This window comes from Mastomys coucha, unplaced genomic scaffold (genome assembly GCF_008632895.1).
Source record: "Mastomys coucha isolate ucsf_1 unplaced genomic scaffold, UCSF_Mcou_1 pScaffold15, whole genome shotgun sequence".
Lineage (NCBI taxonomy): Eukaryota > Metazoa > Chordata > Mammalia > Rodentia > Muridae > Mastomys > Mastomys coucha.
In genome coordinates, this window is record NW_022196897.1 from 25,788,644 (window position 1) to 25,803,954 (window position 15,311).

Here is a 15,311-nt window from a genome sequence, read left to right on the forward strand (position 1 = left end):
CTCTTGAAACAGGGTCTGTCATTGAAGTTGAACCTACAGTGGTACTCACCATGCCAACCATGCATGATTCTCTGCCTCCCACAATGCTGGGGTCACAGGTGCACACATTGCTGCATCTGATCCTCATAGTTCTGCTAGGGTTTTAAACTAAGGTTCCTAGGTTTGCACAGTAAGCACTCTTCCACCGAGTCAGCTCCCCAGTCCTTTGTACTTCTCAAAAATCTCAAATAATTAGAAGGCCCCACAGAAGAAACTGTTTTGGTAAGCAAAGGTATAGGATATAATGTTACCCATAAAAAATATTTAAACAGTACTTTCAATAGTGTAGGAGAAATGATTCTGTGACAATACTTCCCAAACCTGTGAGCTGAAATAGAAATATAGACAACCTATTAATCATGGTGAGAGCTTAGGTTAGCATACCATTTCTTCCAAAATTGATTAAGGTATAGCAGAACTGTGGGAGGAATTTTGGACCCTTACAAAAATTAGTATAAAAATAGCACAAAGCTTTATCAAAATGGGGATTGAGGCAGCTGGTAAGTCACCTGCCAATTAAGTGATTTGTTATATGGCATGAACAATTCAGCTTCTGCCACTGAGACATATACATCGTGAACATTCAGGGTTGTTAGGAAAATGTGATATTAACACTGTGAACAGAAGCAACCTAGTTATTTCCTCATGTCAGAAGAAAAAACAACAAATAAGCTAGAAAAAAATAAAAATTTTAGCTATGTTTATTTTATGGATGACATAAGGCATATTAGGTAAGAGCTGATTATCTTTTCTCATCCACTATTTTCTGAATTTCCCAACCTTTCTATGATATACATACATTAGTTTTTTCATAAATGTTTTAGTGAAATGTAAAGCACATGTTACTTTCATAATCATAAAAATTAAAGTTTACTTGTTAAAAGGATTTAGTTTTGTAAAAAGGCAAATACCTGTTGTTTTGTTGTGTAATCTGCCAAGATGTTAAGGAGCTTATAAAATACCTCGAACCAGGGGAGGTAGCTGAGGAAAACAAAGAAACATAAGAAGTATTAGTATGCAGGTCAAAAACTCAAATGAGGACTTAAATCAATCCAAAACATTTTAGGTTTTTCTCTACATCCTAAAGATTCTAGCCAAGGCTGCTAAAATCCAAACTGGTTAAATGCTAATTATTTCTGGGCTCTTAAAAAACATGCCTTTGCTTTGTGAAGCAGAACATTAATTGTCCATTAAGAATTACTCCTGTGCCTCAAAACTAGACCTGGTTCACACAGAACAAATTCAAACTACAGTGCAATCAGGCACTATGCTTCAGGAGCCAGGCCTTTCCTGGATCCCCACAGCCTCTAGAAACACATCTACTCTATTGCTCATGACTGGACACATGGCAATGTACAGCATGCCCATTGTTGGCCTCTGCAAAATGTCCCACATGCCCTACATGACAAAAACCAATTATGTTAGTATATCAGACCTTCTGCCTCTACTGCACCTGTGCTACATTGACTGCAGCATATATGGATAATTCAGTTTCCCCTGCCATCTAGCACATTCTGACTATTGTTCACCTCAACTCACATGATGGTCTGCCTGAAGAGCTCAGTCTTGAAAGTGACCCTCTGTATGGCTATCAGAATGACCTTTCAAAAATGAAAGTCTGGATGGGGCTGGTCAGAGAGCCAAAAAGATGCAGCCTGAGGTTTCTTCCCCTAGTCCTTGCCTCCCTGGCACTCAACTCCTGAGATTACCAAACAATACAAAATGAAGAAGAATAGCCTGGGGGTGGCAAGTGCGTGTAGCAGACCTGGAGACCTAGTGACCCAGCAGCAAGGACCTAGGCATGGGTCTGCAAGGGCACCTGTGGGGCCCAGACCCAGAACATAAAAAAGCCCAAGGGGGCATCCTAAAGAAGGCTTGGTACAACACTCAGTGCCTGAAGGCCACCTGGGAAGCCAAGTGAAGAACAAAGTCAAGAAAGAGAAAGGAAAAGACTGAGGCTGGGCTAGGATGTCACAGAAACTCTGGTCTTAAGCTCTCTCTTCCCACAGGTCCAAGAGATAACCCACTATTACCTTCTGTACTCTTGTTAACTTTGTTAATCATGCCCAGCCTCTGCCCTCTCACTCCCCACATCAAGTGTCCAAAGCAGGGAATAACAAGGGATTCTGTGTGGGCCAAGTGGAATCATGTTACCAGACAAAAACTGAGAAGGTAAATGGATTCAGAAATCCCAGTATTCTCATAACTGAGACCCATAGGCGTTTCATCTGTTCCTGACCTGGTTCCTGTCCTAGAGCACGTGACCATAACACCTCACATGAAGATTGTGACTACTAGTCATATAGCACAGAGTTCTCCATGCCAATAAGGTATCTAGATGGGCTGTCCTGAGGGTTTAGCCAATAAGCTTCCCTTCCAGAACGTTCCTTCTTGCAAAAGATATTTAACCTCTGGTCCACTCTGAGTAAGTTGTATGCATCCATTTTCACCATCAATAAACAATTTGGACAAGCAAGGACTGTATCTCTCATCAAGAACTTCTGTGGGGGAAGCCTTCGTCATACAGAGCTGTGCTGCTTAAGTCTTCTGCAGAAGGCCCCTCCATGTTCCAGTACACTCACCCCTGAGCTAAGTCATAAAGTCCCCCTCACCCCTGGCCCCAGGCTTGTGACAGGCCCGCACAGCCTCAGTTCCCAACTCCACAAGGTTTCCAGCTGCGACTGGACACCCAGGAGATTGGGAATCCCTGCTTCCTAAGCGTCAGCCTGCCTTGTTTCTTACTTGCGCTGGGGCCCCATCTTAGGCTACATTCATAGCCAAATGCCTCCTGTTTCATCTGCCTGAGTAGAGTTCACACAACCCAGAGGCAAGACAGAATGTGGAACTGCAATTCTGGAAAGCTTGAGCCTCTCCTGCTAGAGTGATATGATTCTCAGCACCCTCTTTTGTTCTTTCCCATTCTCATACCTGTTACTAAGAATTCCGTAACATGAACTGGCTACCTTCCCATCCCAAAAACAAATCCAATTCTGCACAGCACATTTAATTATTGCAATGCCATCCCATTGCTATAGGACCTCAGCAGTCTACACTTCTTAGGGAGGTTTTTTTTGGCTTTCTCTTCACAGGATCTTGATCAATTTCTCTAGAGAAATGCAGCTTTATGATGGATATACCAGGCATCTGTGAGCCCGCCCAAGCCAGTACACTTTGGCCCTTTTCTCCCTCTGGCCTTCATGAACTAGTCTAGTTGGTTTCTGCTCATTCTTCTAATAGCCTTCTGCTCTCTTGAACCTACTTTTGTGCCCCAATTCCTTCCATGGTAGTCATGCACACACTACTATTACAATGTCCTTTCCCACAGCATAACACTCAACAGCATGGTTGTGTTCTTAACAGACTATACAAACAGAGAGAAGGGAGCACACCTTCCTTCACGGTTTCCTCAGGCATCAAACCAAGAATGGAGTGTGACCACTCTTGAGTTCAGAGTTTATTGGGAAATACAGACACACACACACACAAGCACACACACGCACGCACGCAAGCACACACACACTCATGCGCATGTGTATGCACACTTAGATGAAGACTAGCAAACAGCAAGGGCCCTTTAGTGCCATTAAAAGTTAGTGAGAAGTATTTCTCACTTCCAAGAAGCATACCCTGCCCCCCACCCCCACCCCCACACACTTTAAGTGGCTCTGTTCTCTTTTAGAAACCATCCAAACTTCTGAGAGCAGGCATGAAAGAAGCCTGCTGTTCTGGCTTGCTCACATCTGCAAATGGAGTCCGTTACTGATAGATAGGCCTGAACCCAAGGCAGGGCCCAGATGTGACATCCTGCCCAGGAGAGGGGATCATCACCCTGTACAGATTACTGTTGGATCACTGAGGGTAATAAATGAAGTGAGAGCTAATAGAGAGGACAGATAAAGTGCACAAGCTCCTATCTGTGACGTCTGCCTGAAGCCAGAACACGCTACTGTAAAATTTAAGTAGCTTATCAAAATATACTGATAAACAACTTAACTTTTCACTTCTATGACAGTATTATCACTTATGTTAATATGTTTCCATCATCTCTGGCAGCCACATATGGACTCTTCCAGAGCAAATGGCTGCTGCCACTCTCCACAGCACTAGCTCTGGAGGAGCAATGTAAACATTCAAAAGGGATTAGGAACTAGATAACATGCTCTCTTCCTCTTCTGGTAAATAAACCTCCATGAGCTAAAAGCCATTAGAATAGAACAAGGAATCCCGCTCCCATGAAAACCACACAGATTAGAGGACTCTTAGTAAACAAACCCAGGCAACGGTTACAAGTATTTCTTTCCTGAAAGTAATACCAATAGGTAAACCCAACAACTGGAAGTCAGGAAAGAGGAAAGGGCAAGCAGGGGGAAGCAGGCCTCAAGCAGAGGCAAGCAAAGTTCAGCTCCTTTCATGAATGCACACAAGAGGCACTACAGCAGGTCAGCCTGCTTCTCCCAGCCACTGGAACTTAAGCAGTGCATACTAAAGTAGTTTGGGACAGCTAGTCAACTCACAGCTGGAGCCTAGCACTTACCCTGCAGCCTCAGTACCCTCACCTGGTGAGGATCACCTGGCCCACAGAACCAGTCCACTTCACTTTACAAGCCTCTGCCTCAACAAGCCAATTCCTTTGGCTAGGTAGGCAGGATCATTTGCCATGGACTGCTTGGTACTTAGTTACCCAGGAAGCCAGGCACTTCTCTTTTGTCTGGCCTGACCAGACACAACTGCTCCCCACATGTTGTCCCCTGTGTGCTGACAGATGAATGTCTAGTGATGGCAGTGCTAAGGTTTTGAAATCAAACTGCAGCTGTCTTCTTCAAAGTGTCCCAGCTTCCCAGCTAAGAGGCCATGATTCACAGCTGAGCTCTGTCTGCTGGCACTTCCCACCCTGCTTCATTAGTGTTGCACCCGGCCATACTACCAAGAGGCTGCAGGTGAAGAGTGGAGCCCCTATTCCATCCTGTGTGTGTCTGTCAGCAGTGAGTAAACAGTGCTTCCCAGTCCACAGAGGAAACAAGCACTCTATCAGAGAGCTCCTCCCTGGTCATCTCCAGGGCCCCAAACTCTTAAGTCAGGGTATGCTTGCATTTCCCCGCAGGAAAGCACTGTGTGGTGGGCTCAGTCCAAGCACTAAAGCTAAACTGCAAATAATAAGAAGGGCATGGTCCTGGTCCAGAAAAGAAAGAAACATAAGAGAAGGCGTCTAAGCAGGAAAAGCCAGCTATCTTTTGCAAGCACTGTTACTTCAGGCCTTTGCAGTGATATAGAATCCTAATGGATCATTATCATGACCCCACTAGCAGAGAGGGAAAGGCTGCAGGGAGATACCTGCCTCAGCTGTCAACCTGGATCCAAGCTCCTCTCACAGTTCAGGCAGCCTGGCCCTCACATCTAGATCTGACTGTCAATGAGGAAGTGCTGTTTTGTGGGAATCCACAGAAAATCTTAAACTTAAAGGAGTTGAGGTAGTGCCACAGAGACCTCTCCACGTGACTGGCTGAGCACTGTGGGCCCATGGAGGTAGTGCAGCCCTATGTTCCAGGAACTACTCTAACAATAGCCAAGTTCACAATTGTCCTTAAATGGCCTGATGGCATAGCAACCATGGTTTGTATGAACATAAAGTAGGTAGCCAGAGAGTCAGCACAGGCTGGATGAAAACTTTCTACTTTTCGATGTGGCAGCTTCATGAGCTGCTTACTTCAGAGCTGAACTCAGGTACTGAATCCAACTGAGATCAGACTCTGCCTTCTGATCTCACCTCACTAAATGGATAATGGTTAGGCTAGCCATCTTACTAAGGGGTGTGTGGGGGGGGAGAGGGAGGGAGAGGGAGAGGGAGAGGGACAGGGAGAGGGAGAGAGAGATGGGATTACATATCTGTACTACATATTCAGCTAACCACCTAAGGTAGAGAATGGAAGCTGTAGCAGGGTCCTGGAGCTCAGGAGGGAGAGAAGTCATGACAGCAACAGAAATAGTGTGGAAAGTCAAAGCAAGTAGAGAGATCATCTGGAAGGCAGCCCTGTGTGGGAACGATGAGAGGAAGGCATCAATGCAGGACACCCAGGAATTGTGCAAATGAGATGAGAAAGATGTCTATGGTAGGACATCTAAAGTGTTGGTCCAAATACAGTGAGGGAATGCAGCCATGAGGGAAGGAAGATGTAGCAGGAGCCTAGTGATACACAAGGGTAATGATCATGTAGCTAAGCATGCAATAAAAACCAAGGGTCTTGATACCAGATATGTGAATTAGGAATCAGGGTTAGGGAAGAAGCAAGAATGAATCCTGGCTGGATACAGCTGTGAAATCACGACACACAGAGATAGCCAAGATACAGAAATATAAATACAAATGTGCACAATCAGATTACATGTGCACACCCTCATATTCACATAGTGACATACTGAATGACAGGAAAGGCCTGTGAGAAGAAATGTTTTGATTATAATGGACACTCTCAGGGTCTAGATATTGGCTTCTAAATAGCATTCTCTATTAAGAATGAGGGTTCTCTATAGAAATGTCTGCTTTCAAGGCAAGAGCTAAGAAGTGCTTTAAGCCATATCAAGCAAGGCTTTGTTTACTGCATAGTATGGACATAGCAACAGGACACAAAAGTTTGTGAAGAAATCCTACTGATAGGATCGGTGACAACCAAAGCACATACAAACACAGGGATTATACAGAGTCCTGGCGATAAAAATGACAAACAGAATATTTGCTGAGTGATGAGGCTACTTGTATAGTCTGAAAGTAAGTCTTCACCATCAAGTTGTAAATCACAGGGGAAACAGAAAGGAAAACCCCAAGGTTACAACCTTCACCAAATAACAGAAAAGTACAAAATAGTGTGTCACTAGACAGAACGCCATAGAAAACAGCACAGCTTTATCACACCCTTGGCATGGAAGCAGAATCTCATCTTGAGAAAGCATTAGATAAATCACACAGAGGGTCATTCTCCAATGTAAGAGCCTTGCTGTCCTGTTCATAAAGGTGGAAAAACATTGAGGACTGGCCAAACTAAAGCACAGATACTACTAATAAATGCAATGCTAATTCTGAACTTGATTTCTTAAAAATGTGAATAGTGAAATCCAAGGATTTCACTAACATTTTCATTTTTATGATTGGTATGTAGTTATGTAGAAGAAAAATGTTTTTTTTAGATGCATACTAAAATATTTACCTTTATTATTATTTTAGCCATATGTCCCAAACAGGGAAGAAAAAAGGCTGCCCTTTGTGTTGAGCTTCCAATTTTTTGTGTAAGTTTAGCTAGTATTTAAAACAGTACCTACAAAATAGTGTCTTCCTCCATCAGAAAGAGTATGAAGACATACATCATCTGGACTGCACACCATAATGGCATTAGCTGAAAAGCAAAAGAAAAGTTTAAAGCATGGCCAGAGAGTCAGCCATGACTGAGAAAGTATGGCATCTGTGAAAGCCGTACTTCATCTCAAAGAGGCTGAGTTTCAGCTGGACTCTGGATGAGCTGGGACCCAGTGAGGTGGGAAAGCTGGAAGCAATGGGCACAAAGATCAGCACAAACAGAAAAATACCTCTCATAAACAAGGGCTGGAGCAAGGGTAATGGTGAAAGCTAGAGACATGCAGGGCTGGACTCTGAAGAACTGAACTAATGGGCTACTTGGTTACTCACCAACTAAGATGCAGAGGGACCAACAGAACAAGGAAAGAGAAGTAACATCCTAGGGATGAGTATTTAAAACCAGGAGAAAGTGGCTACTTCTCTCTCAGTAAACTCAGCTCTAGCACAACCACTGTCTGACTTGCTTTCCTGAAAGGAAAATCTTAGCTAATATAATCCAGTCATCCTTGAAACTTGAAAAAGATCAATAAAATATCCTGGCTCTAGTTTAGAAGAAAATAATAAAAAGAATTTATTGTAAAATTTTAGCAAAAAAATACTTGGGGCATATTATATGGGAAGATAAAGTGAAGTAACAACTCCCTGGCAGGGCACTGGACATCTGGCTATGGCAACTTGAGAACAGTTTCTCAAAGACTTGGGGACCTCGTTGATAAAAGAAGTAACAGGACTGTAGAGATGGCCCAGAGGTTAGGAACATTGGCTGCTTTTCTAGAGTGTCTGAGCACAGTTCTAAGCTTCCAAGTCAGGTGGCTCACAACCACCTGTAACTCTAGCTTCAAGGGATCTGACACCTCCTTCCAGGCTCAGTGGGTACCTGCAGTCACATGTGGATATGCCTAGACATAGGCACATACCTACACATATATTTAAAAATATTAAAAATATTTTACTAAGAATGCAACTAGCCACATTGCTCCAAGTCTCTCTCTCTCTCTCTCTCTCTCTCTCTCTCTCTCTTTCTCTCTCTCTTTCTCTCTCTCTCTTTCTCTCTCTCTCTTTCTCTCTCTCTCTCTCTCTTTCTCTCTCTCTCTTTCTCTCTCTCTCTCTCTCTCTCTCTCTCTCTCTCTCTCTCTCTCTCTCTCTCTCTCTCTCTCTCTCTCTCTCTCTCTCTCTCTCTCTCTCTCTCTCCTTTTTGACAGGGTTTCTCTGTGTAGCCCTAGCTGTCCTAGAAATCACTCTGTAGATCAAGCTGGTCTTGAACTTAGAGATCTGCTTCTGCCTCCTGAGCACAGGGACTAAAGGTGTATGCCACCACTGTCTGGCCATATCAAAGTTTCTTAAGCTTTTGTACTGACAATTAATTTTTTGCCTGAGAAATTTCTATGTGGCCTAGGCATAATTGCATAAAATAGGTGTACAAACTAAACATTTAACAATATATCATAAAGAAATTCACCTTAACTATTCTTTAGTAAACTTGTAATTTTACCATTTACTAAATATAAAAGCAAATTTGCATTTTATCAGGTGGATATGCTCGCTTACTTTCACATAAAAAATTAAATCCTGACTAAATATTTGATACCACAGATAGAGTATCATTAATGTTTTTCAGAGTTTATCATTATTTTTGTTTGTTTGAGACAGGGTATCGAACTGTTGTAATCATTATTTTCACTTTATAATCGTCAGCGTGGAGAATGCTGCTTCACACAAATACTTAGTACAAAATAGCAGCAGTTCAAACAATTTTGTAAAATCAAATATTCTAATACTATATGATATGATGACATGCTAATTTGATACTTATTGATGGTAGGAAAGCATTAAAAATATTTGCTTTTCTTATATAACTAAGCCACTGTTTCAATAAGAGAAGAAAAGCTTGTGTAGACAGTGAAAACCTTGCAGTTCCTGACCTAACAGCTCTGAATCTGAGCTGATGTGCTCCCACAGCATTGCTGGCTGTGTCATGACAGATGAGTAGTGCGATACAGACAAGCTGGCCACAAACACCAAGATCCATTTCACATTTGATCTTGAATTACTGTTTGCTTTTGGTGTGTTCAAAAGTGTTTACTATTGACAAGTATGTATACATACATGTATGACTTCAACATTCAGCCATAGTTTAAGAACCAGTACCTAACTTACAGAGCTAACATACTAATGAGAGGAGCCCAGTCTAGTGCTTAAACCCCACTCCTGGGCTTCCCTGCTTATTGCTCTTGCTGATCTTAGTTTTCTTTGGAGTCCTGGTTTTAGAGTCAGAGGTTCTTCATTGCACACACACTACAGGAGACATAGATCTTATGTTAAGCAGAGTGCATCAGAAAGCAGAACCATAAGAAGAAGAAAATATTCACCAAGATGTGGCTACCCCAAACAGAAGTTGCCACTCTGTCCTTCTTGTGGGACCTAGCATCTACCCCTGATCCTCTGCTAGTGTCTGCCAGTGTTTCAGTCAGACAGACATCAGCTGTCCATGGGGTAAATCATAACCCACACTCAGGATGCAGGATTTCACAGAGACACTTTAGAGAGCTGGACACCTGCTCAGTGCTGACAAATGAAGACCTGGCAGCATCAGCCCAGATAACAAACAACCAAGAGAAACAAGATAAAAACAAGCATGGTGACACAACAGCTACATCAAAAGGAAATAATTTCAATATCAAAGGACAAGAGAAGCCTTTGGGAAACTAAAGTTCTCAAATACTTAAAGAAAAAAAAAAGACTTCTTTTCTGGTTATGCTATGCAAGTCAAACATGAAGTGTTATCAAGGCAGAGAAACCACAACCCTTCCCTTAGAAACCCATCTGACTCATGAATTATTCTGTCTAAGAATTAAAGCATTGTTAAAATTAAAAACTAGATTTTGTTGAAGTAAATTTATTTTCAAACTCTTAGATTCACTCTTCCTAGATAAAATTCTAAAATTTCCCCCATTTTTACTATGCACTTGTGGCATCTGTTTAACTGGATACATTTTAATCCAGGAACATGAAGGTGTATCAGGCTTCCCCTATATGAGGGCTCCCCAGAATTGACTCAACACTACATGTTTGTCTTTTTCACTCCTCTATTCAAGTGTGACTGTTCAACTCTGTGTGTGCTTGACCATGCCACACATTCTATGACCCACAGCTTCCTGTGACAGACAGCAATCATTGCTATAGTTACTACAAAGACCGGGACCATTGGCACCAGAGGATAACAATCAGTCTGCTCTTGTTATGAGATGGAAACCCCAACTTAGCAGGCCACATTTTGGCTAGGAAAATAACCCAGGATTAAAAGCCAAATATGCCAACAGCTTGTTGGAATCTGACAAATAATTAGAACATTGGTGATGCAAAATGCTTAGAGTGGGCCAAAGAATAGCTACAAAAGACTTCTTGCCCCTTCCCCAACTCAGCCCATCGATTATTCCTCTTCTCATTGTCTTATGAACCTAATTTTCCAAGTTAGCCCTTAAAGCATCTTGAAGTAGGCAGTACATCTATCTGTATTTTCTACTGCTCTTTTCTCCAAATGTACTGACGAGAAAAGTTCTGACACAACTCCTCTTATCCACTTCTCCATCTTCTATCCTTTCCCTTCTTCTTGACTGGTGATGGGTGGGGAAGGAAACACCTAGTCCCCAGCTGGAACCTTCCATAAGACACACCTCCTTCCCCATCATATCCAGCCCCAAAATACTCTCACCTTTAGGCGTAACAGAAATGGATCATGGGTGCTGGCCTACGTTTACTAACTCAAGCCTTAGTACTGAACTATGCACATTCTTCTCCAGGAGATAAACACTTTTCTGAACTAATACTTTAGCTTCAGTAAAGATCTCTGTGGAGTTTGAAATAGCAGTTTCCAGCCTGGCATCGCATGTTACATGATTTCTAGTGTGTGCCTGGTGTTCTGCACAGTGTGAACACCTCACACCAGCAGAGATACAGCAATAGTACAGTGATAGGGGATCACAAGGGGGCAGAGCAAAGATCTCAAAAGCTTTCCCAGAGAAGTGACTCTACCAACTGCACAACAGGAAGCTCACCAGCTGTGGCCCAACCATGTTCCTCCTTCCCCATCTGTGGAATGGGGATGCGACACCTACCCTTGAATGGCTGTTTGGAAGCTACGACATGGTTGAGTATAGTGTTGAAATACATCTCCAGCTGTGCCTGAAGCAGCACTAACTTCCATCACCCTGATATTGCTACACTCTTACTGCTAATGAGACCAAAAGTCAAACTAAGAGAAAAACACACCCCCTTTGGGAGATCAAAGCCAGTCCTACCCAATCTGATCCTTCTGCTTTGCTCACAGCTGCTAATCTTGAATTGTAAATTTATTATGGTATCTAGTTAAGCTCAGAACCTCTGATTTATGCCCATAATTAATATCCCATTGTGATAGCTATTATATGTACACAGAAAAATGTATTGTATGTGCTGAATGAGAGCAAATATTAATTTTTATTATGGAGTGAGTGTTCACACCACACACACACACACACACACACCCTCCTGTGAAATACCCATGTTTAAACAGACCTACTGAAACATACACTTGGATTTGATTTTGGAAACAGGGCTCCTTTCTCTCTTGATGGGTGCTCAGTAATTGGTGCTTTTAGAGGGAGTGACTGCTGTCTTCTTTCCTGAGGCAGAATGACTGTGATTGAGGGAGACTGCTCTAGAAGAGAGCACAGGGAACACTGCTGTTATCACTGGTGAAATGCTGCTATTGGGAGAGCTCAGGAATAACATCACTGCACTGACAGCAAGCTGTAAGTCTTGGTATTTTCCACTGAGTCCAGAGAGGGTGAGCACACAGGCCTTTCATCATGTTCCCAGGAGTTTATGGGGCAGCCCACTCCTGTACACACACACCTGCAAGTTTCCCCATTCAGATCATCTGACTTTACGGCTGGAATTACAACTATAATATAATATAATGGTCCAGTGAGGTTCTAAGCCTGGCCCACCTTACAGAAGTTTTCATAGCCTAAGAGAGACATATTTTGTCTCTACAACTAGAACAAAAAACAGAGAAAAGACAAAGGCAAGAAACAGTTCCATAAGAAGTTCTGTTCAACTTTTAGTACTAAACAACAAAACTAATCTCCCATGGAGATGCTACTTGACATCATTTTAGAAGAAGTGAAAGCTAATAGGGAAAGGAGACACTTATCAAGTGTTAGGTGCCTTGATATAGTACTTGTTGTAGCAGCTGTAAGAGAACTGTCCTGTTTTACAGAAGATAAAACTGAGTCTCAGAAGCCGAATGACCTTCTTATGATGTGTGGCTACTAAAACACAAAACTAGCCCAGTTTGTATTCTCAGTCCTATTTGTTCCATAAAAGTAGTGAAACTGAGATGAGACATGGAATTCTTACCTTGCAATTCTCACTCTAATACCCTGGTATCATCAATGCTTGCCTCCAAAACTCCTAAGCTATAAAGTCCACTGAGCAACCCAACTTTGGCTACCTCCCAACAATTCAGTGTTTTCTTACTTTGCCTGCCCCAGGGATACCAGTCATGGGTCCACTCTTCCTTGTTTTAGGAATTAGAGTGCATATTATATTGGAAATGGGTGGGGATGGCACATGTTGAGGGGCATTTCAAGTTTCTAGTGCCTCATGTTGTGACCTAGACATGCATTTTCAACAACTTACTAGAAAGCCAGAGCTTGTGTCACAGGTTCTTAGGCTGTGTAGTCTTCTTAAATCTAATGCATGAAGCTCTGTGTGCATGCTGTGGTGACCACTAAGGAAGCACTACATTAAACAAAGTACCTAGTTTCCATGAACAGCACTCACTTATTTCATCTGCACCCACATCTCTGCTTGAATGCTCTCTCACTCCATTGCAAATCTCTCTATGAAAGTGTCTGGCTGTCTCTTAAAGCCATTTATGCTCAATGTTTCAGTGCCTTTCCTTGGTGACTTTTTTCATATACTTAACTTCTTTCAGATAAACAGTTCTGTCTCAATTCACAGAACAGCACACCAATCAGCATAAGCAGGCAGGCGGGTAAAGGGAGAAAAGAGAGGCAAGCATGAGGCAAAAAGACATGGTATGAAAGTAGCTGGTTCAATGAAACTTATGTTTTAGAAGGCAAAAAGTTTGGAGCTAAAAGAAAATGAACCTAGCACCTACCCTCAAGCAATCAGAGGGCTCTGAACTTGAATTTATAACTCAAACACTCTGGGCCATATGCAACTTGAGACGCACAACTGGTAGCACTACTGGGGATTTATGACTTATGACTTGTTCATATTTAATTTGTAACCAAACACTTCCCCTTCCTCTTAGCTACCTTAGAACTCTTGATTAACTCTTGTTTTCACAGGTCAGAGGTTAAATAAAGGAAGGGAAACACTCTGGGGTGAGACTGCCCAGAGCACCACATCCAAGAGTGACCCTGTGCAGGGAACATTAAAATAAGTGATAAGGCCAGAGATTGCTCCAGACAGCTCATGTTCAAAGGCTCCTTTGGGTTCAAGGCAGACCCGAGCAAGAAGAGTTGACAACAAAGACAGACAGGAAGCTGGTCTGCTCTCAGTTACTTCTGGTGACTGCATGGTTCTTTCACTAAGACAGTTCTCATAGTGTTTCTCAAGTAAAGCTAAAGGTTTTGAGGAAAATAAAGGAAGAATCTGGGCAAGCCAGGTAACCTCTCTCGTTTCCCCAGGCCAACAGCAGTCTGTCCTATCCACTAGACTGCTACTCAGAAGAAAACCTCTGCCTCTACCCAATTCTGTAGCAGTCCTGTGCTGGGCAGAGAAAAGCAGAATTCCCCATAGTAACCTTGAAGAAGAGAATATGATCTGTCCAAGTATGACTACAAGATCCTAGCTCCAAGAACCTTTGCTGCTGTGCTGCTCAAGATACACCAAAGAGATCAAAATCTCGTAAGGACTTCTGTTAATTCAGGGATTTACCAATGCCAGGAGATCATCTAGAATTTGCTTATTGACTCAGTGATTTCAAGTAGATGCCAGAAAATGGTTTAGGAAAGTAGAGCATAGAGAAGCTAGGTAACTTGCTGAAAGCTCATGACTTCAAAGATCAGGGTAACATCTTTGTCTGCATAAGTTGCTCTTCCAACAGGTACTCATTCTCCAAGGAAGTATAGTCAAGTGTCCTCTGGACAGTTTACACACAGTACACTCACTCCATTAGTGTTTCTAAGCTGTTGCCAAAATGGAACAATCACTGTCTAGCAGCAATCTTTCATTCATTTCCTAACACAATTCAGGTTCCTAAGTAAAGGTGCTAAATGACCACTAAGGCTAAGTTTCTGCATGTGGTGCTATGGTAAAGTTAGGAATGTCCTAAGAAGCAAAACAGTGCAATACTTGAGGAAATCTAAGCAGCCACAGGGAGGAAGCCATGCATCCGATACCATTACCAAAAATGGCCACTTGGTGAAGCTGAGCTTTCCTCTCCTGCACCTCTCAGCAGAACAGATGAACTCAGACTTGAACAACCAGAGGAGCTGGGAATCCAGGACATAGTGATCAGAAGTGCAATGCCAGATTGCCATTAGTCACTCTCTGCTGCAACCATGACAGAAACTCTACCATTCAGCCAATCCTGAGTTTTCAAATAATCTTTATGCTTAGGGATTGTTGTTTATTATAAACCAGGGAAGACCTTCTCAATATTACAAAAGCCTAAAATTCACATTATAAACCCTTCTCAAGATACGACTGTAATTACAAACTCTGAAAAAAAAACATTAAAAATCCAGCTTTGGAAATTACTAAAAATTTTTGGCAGAAACCAGTTTCTCTAATATAATTTCTTAAGGTCCTATAGTAGGAAAGAGAAGGAAAGTTGCCTTCTAATGAGTAACTACAAAAATTTACATGAAGACCAGAAAATGAGTATGTTTTAACCCCCTCCTTTTTTTTT

The 15,311-nt window shown here is 42.3% G+C and overlaps 1 protein-coding gene across 17 annotated transcripts in view; it reads right to left on the reverse strand.

The window, feature by feature from the left end:
* Nucleotides 1-15,311, reverse strand: part of Dennd1a (DENN domain containing 1A) — a 486,221-nt gene that overhangs the window by 248,431 nt on the left and 222,479 nt on the right. For all 17 annotated transcript variants that reach the window (XM_031370095.1, XM_031370090.1, XM_031370085.1 and 14 more), the window contains one exon: nucleotides 951-1,020. In XM_031370095.1, the coding sequence (XP_031225955.1) occupies nucleotides 951-1,020 (70 nt within the window). The remainder of the gene's footprint in view (nucleotides 1-950; nucleotides 1,021-15,311) is intronic.